The sequence below is a fragment of the Blennius ocellaris genome (genome assembly GCF_963422515.1).
Source record: "Blennius ocellaris genome assembly, chromosome: 24".
Lineage (NCBI taxonomy): Eukaryota > Metazoa > Chordata > Actinopteri > Blenniiformes > Blenniidae > Blennius > Blennius ocellaris.
The window spans coordinates 3,979,252-4,004,935 of record NC_137673.1 but is presented as its reverse complement, the minus strand read 5'-3'; the positions used below and the strand labels follow the sequence as shown (position 1 = coordinate 4,004,935).

At 41.6% G+C, this 25,684-nt stretch overlaps 1 protein-coding gene across 3 annotated transcripts; it reads right to left on the bottom strand.

The window, feature by feature from the left end:
* Window positions 1-1,179: 1,179 nt before the first annotated feature.
* LOC308147634 (DNA-binding protein SATB2-like) lies at window positions 1,180-21,408 on the bottom strand. Of its 3 annotated transcripts, XR_013937166.1 has the most exons (13): window positions 21,347-21,408; window positions 16,413-16,649; window positions 14,944-15,132; window positions 12,825-12,951; window positions 12,492-12,615; window positions 10,900-11,002; window positions 9,131-9,181; window positions 8,319-8,851; window positions 8,023-8,235; window positions 7,686-7,838; window positions 6,268-6,459; window positions 4,564-5,548; window positions 1,180-1,497 (listed from the first exon to the last, which is right to left on the bottom strand). XR_013937166.1 is itself a non-coding variant. In XM_080519910.1 (12 exons), the coding sequence occupies exons 2-12, from the start codon at window positions 16,612-16,614 to the stop codon at window positions 4,898-4,900; spliced, it is 2,538 nt and encodes an 845-aa protein (XP_080376036.1). In that variant the 5' UTR covers window positions 16,615-16,649; window positions 21,347-21,408; the 3' UTR covers window positions 3,843-4,897. The 3 variants fall into 3 exon arrangements, 2 of the variants coding, with proteins under 2 accessions (XP_080376036.1, XP_080376037.1); XM_080519910.1 differs by lacking the exon at window positions 1,180-1,497 and having other exon boundaries at window positions 3,843-5,548; XM_080519911.1 differs by lacking the exons at window positions 1,180-1,497; window positions 6,268-6,459 and having other exon boundaries at window positions 3,843-5,548.
* Between the last annotated feature and the right edge of the window lie 4,276 nt (window positions 21,409-25,684).

Below are 25,684 nucleotides of genomic sequence, written 5' to 3'. Positions count from 1 at the left end.
TCAGTAAGGCACAAGGTCAAGGTTAAATTTAACATCTTTCCATCCATATAAAGAAGTCTGTGTGCAAACGAACATGGGGAATGAAAAGTTTAATTGTTGCATGATAGATGATCGAGTGTTGAAAAAGGCCTGTTTATCACGTGCTTTCACTGCTTCAGCAGTCTCTGTGTGCTTTACATGAGAAATAACATTTATCCAGTGCTCATGGGTGCCAAATTCAATTCAATTTTATTTACGTATGTAGCACCAAATACAACATAGTCGTCGAATGACACATTTACAGAGGAAGAACTCTACTATTCCATGAGCAAGCATAGGAGACAGGAGTAGAGAGAGAGAGAGAGAGAGAGAGAGACTAAATCTATAGCAGCCTCTCTAGAAAATGTTTCTTAGTGGCCTGAACCAGCCCATCTGTAGGTTTCATTAGATCAGGGGTCTCAAACTCCGGTCCTCGAGGGCCGCAGCCCTGGATGTTTTCCACGTCTCCCTCCCCTGAATGTCCTGATGGTTCATCACCACATTCAGCACAAAGCCAGATAATGAGCTGCTCATTGCAATCAGCTGTGTGGAAGCAGGGAGACATGCAAATCGTGCAGGGCTGTGGCCCTCGAGGACCGGAGTTTGAGACCCCTGCATTAGATAGTAAGGTTGTAAGTAAGGACTGTGTTAACTGTTGATCAAAACAAGAAGCCGGTTCCACGTGAGACGAGCCAGAAAGCTAAAACATCCAGTAAGCCAGAACTCCGAGAACCAATAGTTCGTCTGGGGTGATATGTGCCACGGAGCCCTTTAGGATATGATGTTGCAGGGCTGTTAAGAGCTTTATAGGTTAAAAGAAGGATTTTAATTTCTATTCTAGACTTCGTCGGATACCATTGAAAAGAAGCAAATGTTGGAATGACGTAATTTCTCCTGTTGGTTCCTGTTGGAGCATTTTGAATCAATTGAGGACCTCTTAAGCAGGTGATTGCGCACCTGGATAATAGGAAATTACAATAGTCTAGTAACAAGCACCTGGATTAATTTCTCAGCGTCACACTGAGTCAACATGTTCTTGGTTTTAGACAGGTTATACAGGTGAAATAAAGCAGTTCTGTAGACTTGTTTAATGTGGGAGTTGAAGGATAAGTTCTGGTCAAAAGTCACTCTCAGGTTCCACACAGTGGTATTAGAGGTCAAAGTAATACCATCCAGTCTCTCAAATGCTTTGGGTCAAACATATTAACAGCTCATCCAAACATTTATATCTTTAAGACAAGCTTGAAGTTTAACAAGTTGGTTTCTGTAAGGTTCAAAGGGAGAATTGCACAAAAAGCTGGACAGAACAGGTGTTGAGGCAAGTGCAGCTTGAACACTGTCGAACTGACAACAAGAGACAGAACTGAAGCCCAATATATAGTGCTGTTGCCAGGTGAAGACAATTCTACACTCTGGCACAGGTGAAACTCATCAGGGCAGGGAACAGCGATCAGACATGTGGAGGGGAAGTTGAGGAGCCTGAAATGAGAGACAGTGTGAAAGCTCAAAATATAACAGGAAACAGATGAGAGAGAAAATATGCTCTGTGACAGTTTCACAGATAAATAGATTTGTGTATCACCTGCATGTCAATAGGTGTTAGTTAACTGTTTCCTGGAAATATTCCCTGTGTCATGAGAAAAGTATAGGTCCTAAGACAGAACTTTAAATTTAGTCTGAGCAAAAGAGTCATCATTAACATCATTATAATGAATGAAATAGAATTTTCTTTTCCTACTCATCTGTTGCATTTAAAGAAATGGTATAATATGAATCATTTATAATTGAGTCAGACTATTTATTCTCCAATTGTCATGCAGACTTCTTTAATGTTCGCAATTGTTTGTTGTACGGTGGATCTCACCTTCTCTGAGCGTTGCTTCTTTTATTTTTAGAAGGGCAATAGAATCAGGTGTGGAGGGAAGTGAGGCTGCTGCACCATTTACAACAAAGTCACCCTGAGTGGGGGCGAATGCAAAGACAGCTGCTTTACTTTGGAGCCGTATGGAAGTGAAGTCAATATTTATGTTATTTCCTTGAATTTGGTCACAGCTTTCTCGTTCATGTTCATTTCTTCCCTGGTGCTGTAAAGCCAGTTAATATAAAGCCAAACGATATCAGGAAGTGGTATGACAACAGACGGCTGTTAATTGATCAATGTCTACACCACAAGTGAGATTGAAACAATGAGTGAGTTTACTTACCAATAAGAAGAAATAATATCTGGTATTTTTAACGAGACGGTTGAAAAGCTTCTTGTTGCATGTAAAATACACACATTAGTTTGCATTTCTTTCCATGAAGATTCAAAGACACACAGTAATTACTAAAGTTGTTTCAGAATGGTGAGCGGGTGTCGTAATTTAGCTTTGAATTCCTGGCAAGTTTTTAGTTTTTTTATATTTACAAATGTTTTTTTATGACTTGAAATGGAACATTAAATGAGCAGATACCAGACTTTCAGAAGTTAAAACCTCTATTAGTCTCTATTCCCCCCACCCGACCATTTTCTTCTTGAAGTGATTTGCTTTGAATGTCATTTTGTGGGCGTAAAAATGTTACTGGCTCAATGTAACGCTATTTAGAGGCACACATCAAAACCCACTGGTCTGCCACTAATCCAGCAGAGCTGCCATAATGAAATGTTTGTTTTTGAAGGAGATGTGATGTGGTTGTTTTCTGACTCGTTTCATCTTTGGGTGTTTTAAAGCTGTTTTTACCATCTGTGTGTTTCTGTGAGTGTGTTGTGATATTCGGGGCAGAAAATCTGACTGAGATTCTGTCGATTTTGTGTTTTTAAATATGAAATCAATGAAGGGAATCAAAGTCTGGTGAGAACATGCAAACTCCATTAAGAAGTACCCAAAAAGCCTGGACTCGAACATGTGGGTCAATTCTGTGACAGACAAGAGCTATCCACTGCACCTTTTATACCTCTTCAAACTCCCCCATAAAACTTCTTATTTATGCAACATGATCCACACAGAAGTTTCCCAAATCTCTCCCTTCCTCTCTGTCTCTCTCCCTCACACACACACACACACACACACACACACACACACACACACACACACACACACACACACACACACTCACACGCAGAGGCACGTGTTGGCTTTGCTGATTACCGTGTGTCGTGTTCAATGGTGTGTAAAGTGCTATCGCTGCGAGTATTAGTCTGTTTATCAGAGTGTGTATTAACGTGCTGAGGGGGCATTGTGTGTGTGTGTGTGTGTGTGTGTGTGTGTGTGTGTGTGTGTGTGTGTGTGTGTGTGTGTGTGTGTGTGTGTGTGTGTGTGTGTGTGTGTGTGTGTGTGTGTGTGAGCGTGCTAGCAGGGGATCACAGGTGTGTTTGCCAGCTCCACTGAGAGCCTACTTTCCCCATAACCCCGACGCCCCCACCTCGGGCATCCTGGGTAATATCAGCCTAAGCAGCACCTGTGTCCCTGTCACACCACACACACACACACACACACACACACACACACACACACACACACACACACACACACACACACACACACACACACACACACACACACACACACACACACCTCTAATGGCCCCGTATCAGCCTGCCATACGCCTCTAATAGCCAGCTGTGTGAGCTGCGAAGCAGTGGACCGTGCTGACACTCACTGATGCAGTTGTAATATTAGATGTGCGTTAAGTTAACTGTGATCTCCAATTAGTGTTTATCACACTTCAAAACAAGCGATGAACACTGAAAAAAAGAAAAAAAAACATTTATTTCACGCTTTGCGTTGATTTGGTGTAACTTTCTTGGCATAACAGGGCTTACTTTTCTGATGCCAACTGGAAGTTTGTATTTAAATGTGGGAAAAGGGTCTCTCTTCACATTGTAGATTCACACAGTTCCCAGGAGGCAAAATGTGTGTTGCACAGGAGAATCAAAAGGAGTAGAAAGATGTCTGCCTCCCACCCGTCAATTCCAATCCATGTGTCTATGGTCTGGTTGTTCAGGACTGTGCATTGTATATAGGCTCTTTTTATGTTTGTGGTTTGGGGTTATGCTATATGAAGGCAGCAGGATGAGGAGTGGAATGACAACTATTCTGCTGCAAACATTTACATGTCCCTGCATTTTTCTCTGGTGAAATGAAGACATCTGTATGTATATTCATGCAGAAATGGAACAAGTAAAGCCCTAAAAGCTTTGGAAAACGTTTTATCAGATTTTTAACATCAGAGTGTACCAAATCAGAGACAATTTTCAAGCTGGAATGAATGTACATCATGTTTTCTTGCTCTTCTCCTTGTCGTGGCACAGATTACACCAAACAGTGTAAAGTGACAGTGGTTGAATCCCGGGAAAAACATCATAATGTACAGAAAAGTCCTTGAGGAAACGTCGTGCGGCACAATTATAACCGTCCTGTTCCATCACATTTACAAAGAAATAATTAAAAAGATGTAATTACAACAGTAATACTCAGTAAAGATAAAGCTAGTAATAAATATCAGTGGAGGATGTGAGTAAAATGTATTATCAATGTTTAATGCATGTGAGAGATTCATACGCACATGTCAGGCTTCCCGAGGCATCGTGGGAAACACATGTAGATAATTGCATCTTTTAAAGTAAAAATAATGGCGGGAGGTTCTTGTGTTGTTTCCCTGCATGTCTCCTTTTAAAAAAGTTTTGTAAATCAGGATTGGTGGATTTCTTGATGCAGTTTTACTTCTCAGCTGTGGGTGACGGCAGGAAGTCACATGCACTCGGCCATTTACAGTCACCAATTCACCTCAAACGTACTCAGTACTGTGCAGCCTTGGGTTTTTTTAGTTGTAAAAATGATTGTAAATGTCGTCTCAAATACTGGCAGCATCAAACAAAAAATACTGGCAACTTTAGAACTCAGTCGTCGTGTGCTTTCGGACCCTGATGGGCGACAGAAGTGTTCTGCTGTAATCTCTGCTGCTCGGCCGAGTGGGGGCTGTCCACACTGCTGTATGGCGACAGGGAGGAGGTTTTTGGCCCCGACACTTTCCCATCATCCCCTTCTCCTTTCTCCACCTCTCCTCCTTCTGTTCTGAACACCTCCACCGATCCTCTGCCATCCTCGCTGGACTCCTCCGAGGCGGACAGACCCCCCTCCTCCCCTCTGGTCTCCATCTGGCTGACACCTCCTTCACTGGGACTGGAGCTCTCCTGGTCCTCCTCACCAGGGACGGGCTCCCGGGCCTGGCTGTGGTGCTTGACGTTGTAGCGCTGGTTCTGGAAGAACTTGACAATGGTGTGCTTGGGCAGGTCCAGCTGGGCTGACAGGGTGTGGATGGCCTCCTGGTCGGGGTAGAGTCCCACGTCCCCGATGAAGCTCTGCAGGATTCCCAGGGCCTCCAGAGAAATGCGCGTCCGCGATCGAGCCTTCTTGGTCCCTCCGCCTCCAGGGCCTGGGCTCATCCCTCGCTCCTCTGAGCCTGGCACAGGCAGCATGGAGACGGTCTGGGGGTCTTCACGAATAGGGGACGGAGCTGTGAGAGGGGGAAGCGGCTGTCTGTGGAGGGCCTGTGAGGAGAATAGAAGAGGAAGACATACAATTTTCAATTTAAAAGCCTTTCCGGAACTCAAGAAAGTTAAGACGCAACATTTTTATTCTTAATGCTATGTATGTATCATATATAATTTATGTTGAACAAAACATCTACTGAAATACATTTAAAGCTGGAAAGGTTTTGTCATATTTTCTTTTTTCTGTCGGAGGGAGCAGGAGTTTGAAGAGGAAATGTATGACAAGCGGAAGTGTGAGTGAGCAGCATCCATCAGCCCAAACTCATCACACAAACAGTCACACTGCTCGGGCTTATTAACAGGGCGGGGTGGCCAGCACACCCAAACACAGGAATCCAACACCATAAATCTGTGGTCCATCAAAATTAAAGGACCTAAATAAAGATAATGGCAATTCCTTTTTCTCTGCTTCAATAATTACAGGCTGTGTTCTGAATAATATTGAGGTTAGGGCCAGACTGGAGAGCATTTTGGTTTTGGGGAGAGAGGGTGGGATGGAGGAGTGTTTAGCAGGAAATGTGTGGGCTGGTCATTTACCACTTCTATTCTCAATGACTCAATGAGACACAAACATGACAAAGAGAAAAGAGGAGCAGGTGGTGAAATCAAAGGGAACTTTTGGAAGATTTTTTTTTTTACTTTTCCCATTTGTCACTGGCTTTAATTTAAGTCTTTTTTAATTGTATTTTCTCTTCAGAGTCTCAAGCTTTTGCTACCTGCTGGTCAGGGATATGCAGGACTGAGTGGAGCCGGTCGCTGTGCTGCTGTCTCGACTCCTCTTCGTAGACTTGGTCCCGGTCGGCCTGCGGTAACGCCAGGAACCTTCTGATGGTGCACAGGTTCTCCCACAGTGTGCGGTTCTCCGGGTTCGGATTCTCTTTCCACCGGAGGAGCTCGCACAGCCAGCCCTGGAGCACGCATCGAGGAGGAGAGTTTATCCATGTTTCCGAAGAACAGTCTGATGCATTAACATTTTACTACCTGTCCACAAGAAAAGCCCCTTTAAAAGTAATTAAAATGCACCATGAGGCAAAAACTGCTCTTATGCAATCTGCTTTACCATGAGCTTTGGACATTTGAAGCAGGGATTCAGTTTTACGTTGCAGTCCTTTAATAGGAATAAAAGTTTGTTTTGATTGGCTTTTTGTGATGTTACAAATTAAGTTTGTCATGTTGTGAAGATTGGTCAACAGTTTCCAATGATTTCCTCTGAATAGATGCGAAAGATGTTTTCTTTGAGGAAAGATGCTACGGTTTCTTCCCCGGATCTTAAAATAAACAGACAGCATCTCTCCTTGTTGTGTCTTGGAACTCATGAGAATGAAAGGGGGGGAAAAAATAGAAGGAATGCCGGAGACGAGTGGTAAATGTCTGCAAGAGTGTGTGTGTGTTTGTGTGTGTGAAGATTGCATTATCTCTGCTAGGCTGACCCAGGATCTACCACCAGCTGTTGTTTATACACAGCCTTCAGCCTGGAAATTAATGGTAATAATGTGATCATCCCTCTGTCGTCTTGTCTATCTTTTCCTCCTCCGTCGTGCATCCTCCTGTTCCCCTTCCTTTCCATCTCATCTCATCCACGTCTTCCCTCTTCCCTCAAACATTCATGCGTGCTCTCTCCATCTCTGGTCTCTAAACTTAGCTGCACAAAGTCTGCAAAAAGCAAGGCCAAAGAGATTCAAACCTCTTTTTAAAAAGCACCACGTTCAGTCTTTGTCTCCTCTCCATCTCGAGCCCTCTAGTGCCAGACTCTGCTTTGATCTCGCCCTCGATTACCCACATTGTTTATCTGAGGCTGGAGTCACCATGGCATGCCACAGCGGGTAATCAGATACTCCACACACACACAGTCACACACCTCGATGCTACACCCTCATCAGCCCCTTCAAACATTATCAACTCAGCTAGAAATTGTAGAGGAATGTTTAAAAGAATGAAAAACACAAGGTTTGTGTGGAAACGTCTGTTCAATCTTGTCATCAAGAGCCTCAACCTCAAGTTATTGCGGGGTATTTGTAATCTGTACGTGAAGTGCTTTTCGCAGCACACATATGGACGGTCAGGCAAAGTCTGACTGTGAAACATCAACGGTGAGCTGCAAAGACATGCTGCTGATTAAGAATCAAGGACTGACCTGACTTTTATTGGCAGCCACTTTGGCAAACAAAGCCTGGGAGACTTTGGCCCTCTTCATCTCTTGTTGGATCTCCTCATAGATCCCCGATGTGATGCTTGCCAGCGAATCAAGCTTCAGCTGCAGCTCCGGACTCGGCATGCTGCATTTTGTCTGAACAGAACAAAAACAAACAGGAGGATCTGAGTGGAGCTGATCCATGACACAGAGAAGTGTTGGGATTGGATAAATGGGAGATAAACTGATCTCTGAAAGGGATTTCAGCTCCTCACCAATAAATAAAATAAAGATAACTTCATTATGACTGGAAGATATAGCTGAGATGAAGGTTTTGTACCTGTGTGAGTCTGTGTGTGCTGCTGGCAGAGATGTGGTTGCCGGAGTGGTTGTGGTTGGTGCTGGTGGTCCTCTCTCTCTCCTCCTGGTAGATACGGTCTCGCTCGCCTTCGGGCAGGTTGAGGAAGTTCTGCATCGCTTTCAGGTTGACCAGCAATGACTGGGAGGCAGAGCGAGGGTCCTCCTCCTTACGAAGAATCTCGGACAGCAAGCCCTGCATGACACAATATTTATATGCCTCTTTATGTCAAAGTCTTGAGACAGTGAAGTCCAGATTTGCGGGTTGATTTCTCTTACCTGGGTGCGGTTGAAGGCGACACGGGCAAACACGGCCTGGGAAACACTGGCCCTCTTCAGCTCATTCCGGACCTGCTGGTAAATGTCGGGGGACACCTCAGCCCCGGAGCAGCAGAGGCCGGACTCCGTCATGCCCATGGGCACCTTACAGGTCCGTGAGATAGGAGGATGGTTGAGGAACTGCTGGTTGACTCCATGCGGGTGCTGGTGGGCGAGCAGGCGGCTGACGGCCAGCTGCTGGTTGATGAGGTGGGCCATGGCGAGCTGCTGGCGGACGAGCTGAGGAGATAGCTGGGGGGACAGGAGCCCGCTATGACCCAGGAGGGGCGGAGCCTGTGGACGCAACGGAGGGCTGGTGTGGTTGTGTCCAGCAGGATGAGGCAGACTGTGCGGCTGGCCGGGGCTCTGAGCGTCCCCAAGACCCGGCTTGATGGGGAGAGCTCCAGGGCCGCCAAGGGTGCCCAAATGGGTGGGAGAGGGCAGGAGGGAGGGCGGGCGATGGCCGAGGACACTCAGGTCCAAATCCCTCTCAACTGCAATGACACAAGCATTCATGTTTCTATTAATGAATGCATCTTTCACTCATTACGAAATACAACTTGTTTTAGGTTGATAAACAGCTGGTAAATATCCTCAGAAAATTACACCAACATAACATTTCTTTCTTCTTTTTTTTTTTTTATGTGTTCAATGCTACAATTTGTTGAAGAAAAGTGAGCTGATTCTCATTAGCAGCAATCAAATAACCATATTATTTTCCTTCTATTAACCATGTGCATTGTGTTACTGGATGAAATGTCAGTAAAACAAACCTTTGATATCTGACCTTTCCTGTGATAACCACATCTTTTCGATGTATTCGCCTGTATGAAAAAAAAAACAAGAGAAGGGTGGAAAGAAAACAGGAGCTTCATTCAGAGGTTTAATGTTAAAAATTAGCATGTTAAAGTTTGCCCATTTTGTTGACTTTATCTGATAAAAGTCTGCCGACCGCGGACTGTTTCTGCTCCTGACGTTCAGTTATTCTAGCATCCTGTTAATGATGGCTGGAACTGACATCACTTTCACAGGAGCACGTGCAGCTGAAAATATCTGATTTTAATAATGTCTGAGTACTTCAAACAGACCAAAATAACACGTGTGCACCACTGGTTGACTTCCTGAACTTCATGAGTGAATCAATCATCAGACTGACCCACACAGTGCAGACAGGAAGAGTAATGAATGGAATACATGAGTTACTTTATGTTCAGTAAAGTACGAACTGTCTGCGGGTTGGTCTCGACGTTTGAGATGTGACCTCATAAGCACAAAATCTTTGGTCTGAGATCTTATTTTCTGTCTGCACTTCTCTACTGATAAGATTATCAAGTAAGCGAAGAATGTTTCCGCTTTGTACTCTCAGCTGTCCCAGACTTTTTTTTTCCTTCTTTTTTTCTCTCCGCTCGTCTCCTGAATAATCTGCTTCCTATTACGCTTCCACTGGGTTTGGTTGAGAGTCTTATTTTCGGTTATTAGAGGAATAAAAGTTGGAGTGAGGCTTGGCAGGGAATCAGATTTTTTACCTTCCCTGTTTGTGTGTGTAAGAAGTGCAAGACGAGCTCTTATTTCTGGGTTTCCGTGATGTGTGTGTGTGTGTGTGTGTGTGTGTGTGTGTGTGTGTGTGTGTGTGTGTGTGTGTGTGTGTGTGTGTGTGTGTGTGTGTGTGTGTGTGTGTGTTTGGAAGGGTTACTGCTGTTTTCCATTAGGAGTTAAGAGCATTTAGTTTTGTCATGTGTATTAAGGGTGACATTAATGTGAACCATGTGTGACAGATCTTTCCTACTGAGAGCTGTCAGTGACGGACGTCACATGCAGCAGATTAGACACAGAAAGGCTGACACGTGTGCTCCGACACATTCAGGGGGTGGACAGGAGAATGGAAAGGCTTCATCAGAAAGCATCACAAAAGGGAAGGCAGTCGGGCAGGTGAGTCACATTAACCCGAGGTGGGACTGGCAATGAGTGTCAGTTTGAAGGGGGGGTGAAAAAAACGTGTGACAGTCTTCACTTTGGCAAGTTTTTAAAGTAACAAAAAGGCAAATAAAGTGTAAACAGCTGAACGGTAGGGAGGTGGAGGTGCAGTAAATGTGACAAAAGTAAAAGATTTTAACAAGGCAGGAGAGGGACGTTCGACACATGAGTGACCAGATTGGAAGGGAAAAATGAAATTACAGGATATGTATTTAGTGAAATCTTGAATCACTGCTTTGCACACAATAGATCCTCAAGTACAATACTATTTTTAATATATTCACATAATTTAACAAAGCACAATACCCTCTTTTAATTTTTCTTTATTATTCAGTTTACTATTTGACCTCCAGTACATCTTCTTTCAAAATACACTGTCACAAATTGTCTGCTTTAAAAAAAAAAATGCTGATTCAACAAATCCAGGCAGTTTGCTCCAACGTATACTAATATTAAAAACATAAAAAAATAAAGAGTTGTTTCCCACTGAATATCTCTTCATGGAGAGGAGTCAGTGCCTTGCTCAGGGGCAGTGAAAATACAATCAAACGTTGGGATTAATGCTTACCTTTGATGCGTTTATATCTCTTGTACCAGCGTCCAAACTCCTGACACTTGGAAGTGGAGACATTGGCATAGTAGGAACTGTTGACGATGGCTGAGATCATACTCTGTCAGAGAGAACACAATGTATTTATGATGTAAATATATAACTACATGGCAAATATACCAAGAGATATATTGTAGCTGGAATAATATATGTCACATTAATTATTTTAGAAGATAATAACGTAGATTTACTGGACCAATGAATTCCTTCAACCTGACCAGTCTTGAGAACAGCTCTGCATTGAGACTAAATATTAAACTTCAGGAATCTCAAAAACTGAGCTGATTTATTGAAACTCATGCAACATTTCTTGATTATGTTCTGCAGCCTCTTCAGCTGAGTGGAAGATGCGCACATTCTGGAGAAATCTAAACATGGGAAACGCCGAGGATTAAAACTCACATGAGTCAAGCTGCAAATGCACACCACCCACACACTTCCCCTAATCACTAATTACATCATGACTAAGTCTTGTGCATAAATCACAAGTCAAAATGACACACTCTCCAGTCTAATGACTGCAGGGTGTGTGTGAGCAGGGTAATTGAGGTGTGCGTGTTTGCATCCTTTCCCATGGGATGGTATCAATATTTGTGTGAGTGCGAGGGAGTCAGATTACACACTGCACCGAGTGTGTGTGGTGAGCTGATGATGAAGCCATGTGTTTAGAGAAAATTGTTGCGCCGCATCTCGGCAATGAACATGTGTTTGTGTGTGACAAACTGAATCAAAGTCAGATAAACTGCTCAAAAACAAGGAAATCAGACAAAAAGAATTGGATGCATCCATAACGGGGCTGGATTACGGGATAGACTAAAAGCCTTGATTTTATGTTTTTTTACCGAAATGCCTGAAAAGGACAATTGTTGTTGAGATTTAGCTAAAAAGTTACTACCTTAGTGCTAATTCCTGATGTCCCCCGAAGATAATGACGGTTTATCAAATGTTTTTGTCATCAAGTTTATTTTTATCTGGTCGGGGCGACTGTGGCGAGCTTGGCAGGGCGAGCCGTCTCTCAATCAGAATGGCAAGACGCTGAACCTCAAACTGCTCCCAATGGACTGCCTGAGTGCCTTGCGTGGCTGCCGCCTCCCTTGGTGTGAATGTGTGTGTGAATGGGTGAATTTAATGCACTTTGGGGACATGATTATTTGCAATTATATCTGTTATTACTTACATTTTACCTAAATACTTCAATTTATCATTAAAATAATTTGATGTAACCACTGATGCAACAAAGAAGGATTAGATTATGGGTTTGACCATAATGTTGGGTTACGATCCCAACTGGAAAATGTCTCAAAAATCAGAATTGAAATCAAAATGCCATAATTATTAGTGGCGTTGTCTCGGCTGAATAACAGTAGTTATTTGACATTTAAATCAATTAATGTTGAAAGAGTTGCACTGGAAGGTGCAGATTGTTGAAAATGTAGCTTGATTGTGACCATCGTTCTCAACCGAAAACACATGACCTCAGTTGTACTTGTACTCTTCACTTCGAACATTTCTCAGATAAATTGTATATAGAGACGTTAATAAGCAGTTACCTGGGAGAGGGGGCACTCCTTTGCCAGGGTGCTCTGGTTGTTCTCTCTCAGAAGCTCTCTGAGGGCATTTCTCACTGTTGCGTGGGTCCACTGCTCTGACGGCAGCTCCTCCAGCCGAGAGAAACTACAGGATAACCACATTTAATTATAACACTTAAATACTTTATTATTTCAATAAATTATATCTTTTTTTTTTCCTTGAGAGGTTGGTGAAGGGTTAAGTCGGGAAATAGATGTTTATGGATCTAAGGTTAACAACAAGCAGCTTGACTGCATCTGTATTGTTGAACATCTCACATCGCAAGTCTGGTAAACAACACTCTGGTGGCTGACCTGTGCAGGAGGATCCGCAGCGTGACCATGTGGTAAACATCCAGCAGCATGTCGGCCACTGTTGCTTCTGGAGCATCTGTTAGGTAGTGGATGGGCATCGGCTTCCACCGGCCCACTTTAATGATGCCTGGCAAAGACAATAAGAAACAAAACAAGTTGTACATCAGCTCTCCTTTCAAAGGCTTTAACATGATATTTGTGCACTTCATGTTTTTTAATCTATGTAATGGTGACCTGTTTGTGTTTTGTTTTTTTGGTTTTTTTTTTCATCTTCCTCAGTCGTACATTCCCCTGGCCTTCATACGACCGTGACTGGAAGTGCAAATCTAAACAGGCGTAATCACATTAGGATCTTCTAAATCAGACACAGGCCCTGTCTGGCCTCAGCTTGCCAGCCTCAGTGTGTGTGTGTGTGTGTGTGTGTGTGTGTGTGTGTGTGTGTGTGTGTGTGTGTGTGTGTGTGTGTGTGCGTGTGTGTGTGTGTGTGTGTGTGCGTGTGTGTGTGTGTGCGTGCGTGCGTGCGAGCGTGCGTGCGTGCGTGTGTGCGTGTGTGTGTGCGTGTGTGTGTCTGTGTGTGTGTGTGTGTTCCTTGTACAGGGATGTTGGTGATAGGGGTAAAGGAACAAAGGCAGTTCTCTTTGGCCGGGTTAAGAGTTGATTAATCAGAGGAGAAATGTAAAATCAGCTCGACTTTAAGGAGGATGTTCATGTGAGCTGTGTTTTGATGTTGATACACTGAATAAACACTATGAGGCCATTGTTCTCATATCAAACTGCATAATATATTTTCCCTTTGTGTTCGACTGCTGACGGCTTGTAGCAACCGCTGTTTTCACATGTCATCGGCTCATTACTGCAACATATTGCATGCATCCTTAAACATTTTGCAATTATTATAAAATGATTTTCTTCTGAGATCATGCTCTATTTGAATAAGACTCGGCTTGTTTTGGGGAGTGGTTTGCAAGCTTGAAAATAGGCGAAGTGGTTAGTTATCAGTAAATGTTTCCAAAAACATGGCTTCAGTTAAATTTAGTGTGATCATTGTAGTCAGAGAATTCACCTAAGTCCATGTTAAAACTAGAGTGGTAACCATATACTGAAAACCGCTTTTTAATTAGTCATAATGTGTAAGTTAATTAAAGAAAAAAAAAAACCCTCTGCCAGTCAGTTAAGTCTATAAAAATATCTATCCGAGGCAAAGTTATGCAAGATGCAATTCAATCTGTGGCGAAAATAGAAGAGACTCTGTATAATTTTGGTTGTGACCACACTGAAGGAAAGAAATGCACGACTTCAGCCAAAAATTATTTATTTGAAAAGAAAAGGCCGATTTCTCAGAACAAAAACCGGCCATTTGGGAGAGGCTGGGGGGGTCGCAGGGCGTCGGCTGCTTCGTTGGACTGCCCTGTGTTTACGGGACACACCAGGAATGTCAAACTGCCCGACTCAGTGTGTGTGCATGTATGTGTGTGTGTATGTGTGTGTGAGTTGTTTCAGGGTAGACTGGATTGTGTCTGCGATCTTGTTTTGATCTGGGAACGAGGAGAAAGCTGAATCACAGTTCTTTCAGATACATACTTTAACATTCAGTTTCACCTTCATGCTCCTCTCACACACTTTTTTTTGTTTTTCTGGTAAACACTGATGTTGTTGTCTGTTTATTGGGACTCATTGTACCCTTGTGGCAAACTCAACCCATCCATAGACCAGAAGCATTCTATTTAGCCGCTGCTGGAAACAATTAATTACTCATCAATTGCCAAACACAGTGGTTGGATCATGAGATGGTTCCAATTAGGAGAATAAGTTCAAACACCTGTGTTTCCCAGATGTCCGGGGAAGAGGCTACAAACAAGGCCCAAACTGGATCGTTAATTTATGTCCTTATTTTCGAACCAAACAATGTTCTAACAATAAACAAAGCATCATTTGGAAAGGTGAGGTGGAAGTTAATCAACCTAATATGCTATTGAAATGTGTATAGTCTAAGTTAAAAACTGAACAAAATCAGAATTCTTTCTCCCATTATTTTGGGAAATTTGTCTGTAAATAGGATACAGAGGACCATGTGTGACACTTCAGGTGTGTGAATAGAAGCTGTAGAGTCTCCACTCACCGCGAGCCTGTACGGCCGAGTTGTGCGAGTATCCGAGAGCGACCAGCGCCGTCTCCACCAGCTGTGTGAAGAGCATGTCCTTACGAACCAACACGAACTCGGCATGACGGTCGCTGCGGGCCTCGCAGTCTCCGCCGGCTGGACTCACGTCTGCGTGTTCGACGACGCAGTAGACCGGGATCATCAAACCTGGAACAACGGGAACCGAGGGTCAGAAGAGGAGGTGAGCGAGTATTTATTATTTATTTATTTATTATTCTCCATGTTTCGGCGGAGAACCAAAAGTGGTGAGGAGCCGTGAACCAGAGCCGACAGCAGCTCTTTCAGACACATTTGTAGAGTGTCAGCTGCTTGGTGGTCTCATTGTATGGCTCTGGTTAAACTGGGCATGTAAGTCAGGGTAAGATTGTGCAACTGTATTTGTGTTTGAACCACATATTAAAACCCACAAGGGATCCGACTTGTTTCCAGAACCGCTATTAGCACGCTGCATCCAGCACTCAGGAGCAGTGCCACGACTCCGGTGGTGAGGACAATTCCTTCGCTCTGCGGCTGCTCTTCGGCAAGACAGCTTCCATGAGGTCTGAAACCATTCGCACCCGGTGGATCCCGCGGGAACTGATAATCAACAAACTATCAATCCTGCAAGCAACAACCCCACCGCCCGGTTGGAAGGTGAATGAGGGCGCCTGTGTGTGTGTGTGTGTTGCGTGTGTATATGCGTGTGTGTACTGTACAATGTTTGTGTGATGATGCATGATGATGTCTTCAACTGCATGAGAGAATAATGGGCATCTGTGCATGAGTGGCGTATTTCAGTGTGTGGACACCATCGCTTCGACATGTCTCTAGTGGGCGGTCACATGCTGCCCACTGTTAACGACATATTTGGTCTATTCGTGTATAAAAAGTGTACGAAGAAGTGAGTGTGTGTTTGTCCTGTGATGGACTGGGTATCTGTTCAGGGTGTAACCTGCTTTTTGCACTTTTAGATATTTTAAGAAAGGTTTACGCTTTGCATCCTGTTGTGCATGCAACTGAGGGATACTGCATTTGTACAGCACTGCAAAATTATTGTTTATTGAATGTCTGGCGCCCGTGTTTACCTTCGACATATTATAATTTCTGGAGTTTTGTATATAGATGTGAAAAACAGAGCATCTCTTGACAAAAGTAGGAGTCAGATTTGAATAGTTCACGTGTAATCTCATACATTATGGCTTCCATCACACTTTTAAAGGGCATTAACAGAAAGAAACATACAAATGGGGCATTTATATTAAACAAACTGGATTTTAGGTATTTGAGAGTAGTTCAGAGTATGGCCATGATAAATCTGGAAGTTCTGATATGCAGACATTTTTAAATTGTTTCAACTTTCTAGTGGTGCTTGTGTCCATTGTGACTTGAAATTCTTGAATGACTTAGAATTCAACACTGCTCTGCATGCTATGTGCATTAAAGCCCACCTCCCAGAGGTCTCAGCGGCGTGCCATTCTGCTGGATCCGTGGGTTTCCCGGGCTGCCGTTGACCTCCAGACGGCTCCGCTTGCACTGTGTCGGCCCGCTGGAGGCCGGGCTTTCCCCTTTCTCCCCACTCTCCTCTGGACTGACTCTGTCCCGAAGGCCAGGACTCTCTGTGCCTCCTCCTGCATCCCCACACTGCTCCATCGCTCTACCAGGAGCCCCCAGGGCAATATGTGAAGCTGGCAAAAAACACACAAGTTTGCTCCAGTTACAAAAAGAAATACAGCAGCGATGAGACCAGAGTGAGAAAAAACACTTTAATGCATCAGTATTGAAACATCGAACGTCGTCTAAAACCACTTCAATAAACAGCCGTGGTCTAAGACAACACATGTAAGGTACATATAATATGATATTTCTGGATTATAATATTCAATATTACCACAATGAAAGAAAATGTGATCAATTTGACATCAATGATTTATACGCTGTAGTTTTCCAGTATTTTCAAATGAAAAGTTGCCATTGTGTTTTCTATTTTAGTCAAGGATAAAAGCCCAAAATGTCTTTGTATCTAATAGTTTATGAGCCTAAACCTTAAAATTAACTTACGACTCAGGTAGAATTTCGTTTGGGATTGACTTGAAATGTTTTATTCAGGTTTTATTCTGGAATCTATCTCACAGACTTCAAAGAAGACAGTCTGGGAACCCACCTGCCACCAGTTGCCAACGTGTGGTCTACATAATCAGTCTATGTTGACTCGCTGGAACCACGATTCAGATAGTGGCTTTGTCCGTACGCTCCCAGCTGGGCTCAGCCGACACAGGAGGCAGGCGGGGACGACCACAACAGACTAAACACCGACCTGTTTATCGTGCTGTCGACTCACAGGAGTACACAACAGGTCATAATGAAAGACGTCAAGGTGTCCGTGACCATGCACTCTGTATACACTGAGTGAAAATATAAATAAATAAAGCTGTAGTCTATGAAATAAAAATCGGGTAGCAAGTTTCAAAAGCCTGTACTTTAAATTATTCAAGCTTTGTCTGGGAAACATTGTCATAAAGAACAACAAGAACCACAGCTGCACCGTGCATACCCATCATCATTATTTACAATAATTAAAGCTGCACTTAGCTGAATTTACTCAATAATGTTTTTTCCATGATAAGCAATTAACGTCAGCCATTGGTCTTTAAGACACTGCAGAAAAACAAAAGAACCAACAAAAAAACCACCCCCAAAGAAAACATCTCAACCTCTTTCTCTTCATTACTATGCTGATATATGCGGCAAGTTGCTCCGATATATAATCAGATCACCTCATTTCCATGGTGAACCTGCGGTGTAAGTGTGATGTTCCTGTCACTCAGCGAGCGCGACAATAAAATTATAGAAAATAACAATACTCAGAGGTGGGATGACTACTTTGACTGGTAAGTGGGATGTTTTTAAGTCCCAGTGTTTTATTTATTTTGTCAAAGGTGCTCTAACATTACATGACAAGAGAAGACAGAAACAAGAAAGGATAAACTGTCTCATGAAACGTTTGCGTGACGGCAGGCCATCATGATACATCAATACAGATCTACGGTGCCAAAGAGTTTCTGTATCCAGCAGATAAAGGTCATCAAAGTCCTGCATCTTAATCAGAACTGGACTATGTGCACATTTTCAAGAAAATCTTCAGACTGAAATCTCTGAACTGCCACTTTGGATCCCTGGAAAGGTTCTATGCTCACAACATAAAAGCCCCCCCCCCCCACCCCCCAACCCCCTCACACTGTGTGGTTTTCAGTGGTATGACCATAAAGTCAGCAGCGACACATGAATCTCAGCCCGAGAGCGACACATGATTATAATAAAACTCACATGCAAAATTAATAGCTGCCGTTAAAAAAGCCCATCCAACACAAACAAGGGGGAAAAAAGGGCTTGTCGCTCTTTATCAAGCCTGACTGGGGTTTCTTTTCTTTTTTTTTTAAGATTGAATAAATGTGATTCCCCCAGCTTTAAATAAGCATCTCGGTCAGATTTGAAATGCTAATTATCCTTCTAAATGATATTTCAACCAGTTTTACTCGTCTAGTCTGTTCAAATTGTCAAGGAAAACTATGCAACTCTGAAAAACGTCCATAAAAGATGTCGCTTTAGGCAACCTGACACTTAAAAACTCCCCCAAAAATTCTCTTAAGCAGAAAATTACATACTTTTGGGGTTGTTTGCCCACGCTCAGCACAAACAGTGAATGAAATATCATACACACTGTGCTTTTAAAAGTAACTCCAAAAACAAAAACAAAAACTGCAACTTTTGAGATCATCTTTGTCAGAAAGCCTTTTTTAATGTGAACTAAAAAGTGTTTTCATGCATTTAAAATGGAATATTGCATTCCAATTGGAAGTGTAATACTATTTCTTTTAGAAATTGCACTACTACATTCATGACATAATGCTTTATTTGGAAAGTATGAACAAATTGACAAATAAAAAGTAACACAGCCAAAAGGGCCAATAGAGGGTGAAGGGGAGAAATAATAGCAATAAAATGTGTATAGTATTTTTCCCATTTTACGCACAGGAGTTATTATTTTTAAATACATAAAACTTGTTTCTAACATCTGAACATGATCTGGAAAAAACAACTAAAAAAGAGTAATACAGAAACTTTGAGATGACCTCGCTAACAGCTCCAGGGCATCCAAAGATGAGCATGTTTTGTTCAACTACAACCATATGTGGTGTCTTCTCTTTTTTTTTTTTTTTCTCTTCAAGTATCCGGTTAAAAATTTAATTTCCAAACAATATGTGGTCACTGCGAGACCACCATGCATCCAGTGGTGCCGGTGCCCTCCCATTCCTCTTCCTCTGGGTGCAGCTGTCCATCCCACACTGCCTTTGCTAATTCACTCATCAATCGTTTATCATGAAAGCAATTTAATGACCACATAATATCCTGCAGTGTACCAAAACCATCAAAAACTTCTGAAAGTTCCTGAAAGATCTGCTGAACGCGCTGCATTGAATGGAGAATCCCTACCCCCTACCAATTTAATCCTAAAATCAATAGGATTGTATATAAATGAAAGCTTCCACTTTCTCTGTTTCCTTCGTTTTTTGGGGGGGAATATCTGGGACCGTTTCTTCATTTATAGCCTCCTTCTTTTGAAACCAGAGCAATATTTAAGTCATTAATGAGGAGACATAAAAAGTTTGTGGTGCCTGAAAGAGAAACAGACGACATGCACACTAAATTACTTTGATTAAAGGGTCCTTTTTTATAAAGCATGTGGGGGGAATTTAGATTAATACTTAGTGAACTCTGCAGGGTGGGAAGTCTCACTGCTTTTTAACTTTTTTCATACCAACTAAATGTTTCGGACCCGGATTTTGAAATTGATGTGAAAAAAAACTTTATGTCTAACCTGAAAACAGCTGGTGATTGATAAAAACAAGAAAAGTCACAAAATGAAAACTAAATCTTCCATTTCCCAATCACTAAATGGGTCAAACATCTTCTGATGTGAACGTGAAGACCCAGATTTTGCCGTAATTCCATAATTTTAAGTCCAATGTGCTGTAAAAGAAAGCATGTGCCCTGGTAAAAACCCTCGACCAACAACTTTTCAGTGTCTCAAGCTTTAAAATTCATAATTTTTTAGATCAAACGTCTATTTTGCATTGCCCTCTGCAAGTTTGAATGAGAGGTCTGCCAATTATTTAGACTTGGCATAATGTTTGCATGGCTGAGATGACTTCATTTAATCAAGACGTACAGAAAACAAAACATCCAATCCACTTTTTCTCTGTAATCAGACCAAATGACTGCATTTTGTACTTGAGTCTGGAGGACTTTACATTCACTGTGCAACAGAAATGAAGATTTAAGGCCATAATTTACCACTTTTACATTGAAAAAGTATTCACTCCTGTTTTCCTAAAGCGGCAATCACTCGCTCACACATAAAACCACTTGAAGCGACACGTTTGGAGGTGTGCAGCCGGGAGACCACACACTCCTGCACACACTTTACACATGGAGACCAAATGCAGTCACAGTCGGTAGCGGCAAAGAACTTGAACTTCCATTCCAACTTTACTTCCATACATGTACTTTTTCTATTTTTCTTAAACATCTAGCTTTCCTTTTTTTATATTTGACATTTAGTATGTACCATAAAGGCTGTAAATAGAGAAACACACTCAATGATAACATTGTATCTTTAAAAGAAAAAACAACAACACATTCCCTTAGTTATTATGTGATAGCTGTCGAAAGCAGTGTATGACTCCATAATAGGATTTATAAAGATTAGTAATGAATAATAATCATTTTAAAACAATTTACAACAAATTTGAAGATAAGTGGTGCAAATTTCTGTTTTGGATAGTTGTGGGCAAGTCTTATTGATCTGGCAGGTACTTTTGGGTGATATGATTGATCTACTGATTGTACTGCACAAATAACTGATGTTTGACTTTGGACACACATTCTGCCCGATCGTACAGCTGAAGCTTAAGGTGCAAGCACTGGTTGATTATGGAGCGCTGAGGGTTTGGGTAAGGGTGAGGGTTACAGTTAGGTTTAGGGTTAGGAAGCATGATGGATGGATCTTTGCACAGATAATGGACCCATTATTTGCACAGGCCAATCGATAGACCATGCAAATTGCCCAAAAGTGCTTTACAGTTCTGTTGTGTTCAAACTAATGAAAAGAATCCACTTCTTTTTCTGTAGGTGCACTTCAGCATGAAAATTTCTGAAATCTTCAGCTTCTTTGCTCTACAACTGAACAAAAAAAAGTAAAGACTTTATCCTTTTCAAATAATGTCTTCCCCTTTCTAACTCCCTGGCCAGCCTTTCTGTTCCGTTTGATTCCTGCCTACTGTAGCAAGAGGTAAAGTGAACTTTTCACTGAAGGCTCACTCACTTTTCAAGAAGTCACGGCGCGTACCGGGAAATAAACTCCATCCATTGGTGAAAAGGAGTGAATCCAGCCTGAAGAGAAGGTGAAGGTGCCAGTGTTTTCCCTGCTCCGGGAGAAATGGAGACCGATGCAACGGGGAGATGGAGGCGAGGAGTGATGAGGACAGAGTACTGCTGCCGGCTGAGTCAGGAGCAGTGAAATGACACATGCAGAGAGAGAGAGAGAGAGAGAGAGAGAGAGAGAGAGGAGGGGAGGAGGGGAGGGAAGCCCAGAATGACAGGCCTGCAAAAACAAATACAGCAAGTACATGTATTAGTACATACATATATCAGTCTTTATCCTCATATGTTACGAAGTAAATAGTTTTGGCAGAGCTGTGCAGAAAGAAAGAGTCCCCTCCGTATTCTTTAAAGCCACACGCTAAATGAGTAATGTGATCACAGAATTAGAAAGGTTAATTAATTTCCCAGATGCCGTGATATCAGGGAGCAGGAGCAGGAGGAGGAGGAAAAAGTGGAAACAGCATGAGGTTAGAAAAAGGTGATTAATGTAGGAAGTTCATCTTACCAGCAGAGTTGTGGAAGACGCATCTGATTAGAGAATATGTGAACACATGCATACATTTTTGTCTGAGAACAATCAGAAGAGGGAAAGTGTCCGGCTGCCTGTTCATGGTGATGATGATGCGGTACAGTAAAAATATATCTTTGCCAATCACGCAAGCATTGGTTGATGGCGCAGGGCTCAGGGTTAGGATTAGGGTTCGGGTTCGGCAGCATGGTCGCTGGATCTTCATGAAAGTCACGGCTCCATTATTTGTGAACGGCCCCAAAGTGCTTTACACTTACTTAATTTATGATCGTCCTGAAGTGTCACTTTTATATCCTGTTTCGTATTTGTTCAAATGGTGTGAATGCAGGAAGATGCAGAAAGGAATGCGTGGTATTATTTTGGAATCTTTGATCAGTTTGGAATTTAAATTGTACATTATATCAATGACAGGAATTATTTGATTAATTTCAGAATTTTACATTGTATCAAAATGTGTTTATTTATTGATTTTATTTTTTATTTTCCATGACTGTTCCACAGAATTGTGACTAGAATTATTTTACTATACTTTGTTTTTTTTAAGGTAAATTTTGAACAATTTTGGGGCATTGAAACTTTATGTTTGTTGTATGAATCCACCCTTTTTAGAGTGATGCCAGTCATCAAGTCAGTTCTCTCTTCTGTCATCCACAGCTTCAAATACGTCCGTCCACATAATGCCACTGTGCAATTTGCTATGCTCTCCAGAACAGATAATATGTCCTCACTCCATAAAAAAGCCACAAAAGAAGCTTTCCTGAGAATGCATATATACTGTATCCACTCACATACATGCACATATAATGTATACACTCCGTGCACCCATCACTTGTGTGTTTGTCCTGGTTTTCACTGGCAACGTGGTCACCATTCCCCAATTTACTCTCCACAGAAGAACAGTCACCTATCATTACTCCTCAGGCTGTCTGTCCTCTCTTCTGTGGTTTTTGTACACCAACACTCGTCCGTCTGACCGTCATCTTATGTGACTTAAGGTTGGGATTAGCTCACCACCTTCATCAAAATGAGCTGGAATGATAGTATCAAGATTAAAACAAATATAAATACATACAGGGTTTATTAAAATATGATTAAATAATAAATAAATATAGACTATATTTGGTACAGAGGGGAAGAGAGCTTCTTGTTGTCCTTGCTGGGGAAATGCTGCCTCATTGTGGTGCTGATAAGGTATTGACACGCTATGAAGGCATCATCATCATCATCATCACAGGAGTTTCAATTCATTTCAGTTCACAGGCAATTAAATCCACGCTTAAACTTAAGATGGCCACACCAGGAATATGAGAGCGCAACAATGACAAATACAAATTACTTTGTCTATTTATAAGTGGACTAGATAAACTCCATATTGAATAAATGTTCTCTTAAACAATGTTAAAATTGTTTAAAGAAAATAGATAATTTGCTGCACACACATAGTAGTTGTGAGTATCTGGTCCTGGAGGGCCGCAGCCCCTCTGCTCCAACACATCTGGATTTAATGAATCATGAAGATGAGCAGGAAGCCTGATAAAGAGCCAATCATTACAATCAGGTGTGTTGAAGTGAGGAAAGCAGCCCACAAGGACCAGGACGACTCACCCCTGTTTAGCTACAACTATATGATTTTTAAAAAGGCACTACAGCCCAAAATACTGGTAATAATAACATTTGTTTTTTAATAATTCTATTGTTTTTTGGGCGCATTTGTACACTGAAGTATAACTTGAAGTTATTTTTCTCCAACTCATATTATTGTTTTCTTTTTTTAAAGTGGAACACTTTTGAAGCATAATTTATTTTGCAACCTTTAGGGTATTTTAGATCTCATCATGCATTTTAGGCCCTTTTTATTCGTTCTGCATATTTTAGACAACTATTTTGTGTTTCTTCCTGTGTGGAAGCAAAGTGCCCTGCAACACAAATCTGAACAATTTTGGAGAGAATTAGGCCTTTTGCATTAAAAAAAAAAAGTATTAGATCTTTGAGTTCAGCTTCAGAAAAATGGGAGCAAATACAAATGTTTAAATTTTTGTTCAGTGTAAAGAATAACAGTTTCTGTGGAATAATCCTAGTGGAGTAGGTGGTGCAATATTTATTGGGGATATTTGTTTCAAGCATTATCCTAAAATGCTCAATCTACACTGTGTGCACCCTTATTAGAAAAGTGTGATATTAGCTATTTTAGCTATTTTACCATTTTCAGTCCTATTTTTTAGGCTTCAAGAGGGTTTCATATAGTCACGAAAATGTCTTGTTTTAAATTGCTGTTGTAAGAACATTTAATAATTGAATGGAACTTTCCATAGAATAATAAGCATGTTGCACTGGAGATTAAAAAAAAAAAAAAAAAAAAAAAAAACAATACCCCAAAGCCAGATGGAACCCAATCTGCCCATATAATCAGATGGAGATAAACATATTTGAGTTTGTGAAACGAGCATCTTAATCATTTACTACAATGTATTGAATAAAACAGTGATGTTTTGGCAAAGCAACATTATTAAAATAGAGAAGTTATTTACATGTTTTGGGAAACTTGGAGAAAACTCCAAAGTATCTGGAGACAGACTTAGGGTTAGCCAAGGCCACTGTGTGCATGGCTATTTTTAAAAATCAGAAGGAACACATCTCACTGAACAAACAAGAACATGAAATACTATTTATATGTATAAATGGCATTAGCGTTTTGACATATTACACAATTTTGCTGCTGCAAACCAGCATGCTACTCTTCAATGCTAATCTGCAAATATTAGAAATATATCAACAAAATAACAAACCATTTCTCCTGGTTTCCTCTTTTTGAACTGCAGGCTCTGTGTTTTCATGTTCTTAAAAGTAACTATTCTACTTACTTTGTCAAAATGTTGCTGCAGGGATATGGTATTGCTAACAGTAAGTTAAAGGGAAAAAAAGTTTTTGGTTTTTGCTGGCTGCACATCTGATTCCTACAGCTAGGTGTCACCAGCAAGGCCTTCCAATGAAGAAAAACAACACCATAAAGTTAGTTTGGTTTGTCAGATCCACAAAATTACCAGTCGGGCTCTGATGAACCACCCTATTTTCTTTAAAACTGGTATGGAGAAAACTGGATCCTAGTGTAAGACATTATCTGCATTATTATCATTGTTATCATTATTATTATTATTATTATTATTAAGTCAACCAGCTCTATCTTTTTAGAAATTAGAGACCAGAGGTAATGAGATACCAAAGACAGTACTATAGAGCTTGTGTCATGATTATTGCACAGTACTGTCCTTTACTTTTTTGCATTTTTGTTCTCTTCTAAGACATAACACACGGGGATATAGACTTGATTTTGAGGAGAGAGTACCTTGATTCCTAATTATTCCTGTTTCATCCCAAACTAAATCCATCTCTGAGCACATATTTCTTTATGATTATCGATCAGACACTTATATTGCCTTCCTTGCTTCTCTGCCTGCTGTATAGCCTGCAGAGAGATCTTGGGAGGCTGGAGGATCTTCAGAAACACCGGTTCCTGTTGAAGAGAGGAAAGTACCGCTGGCTTTTCGCTTCTATTGTGCATTTTAAAAGGAGCTCCGGTGCCCCTTTTTTCAAGCAACTTTGGGGAAAATCATTTGAAATAAGGTATTGCAGGGTAGTTTCATCACTCTGTGTGTGGATCTGAAAAACGTGCGTAATGTTGAAATGTGTGTGACTACCTCAAAATTAGAAACGTGATCTTCGAATACTCCTCCGAGCCATTGTGCTCTACCT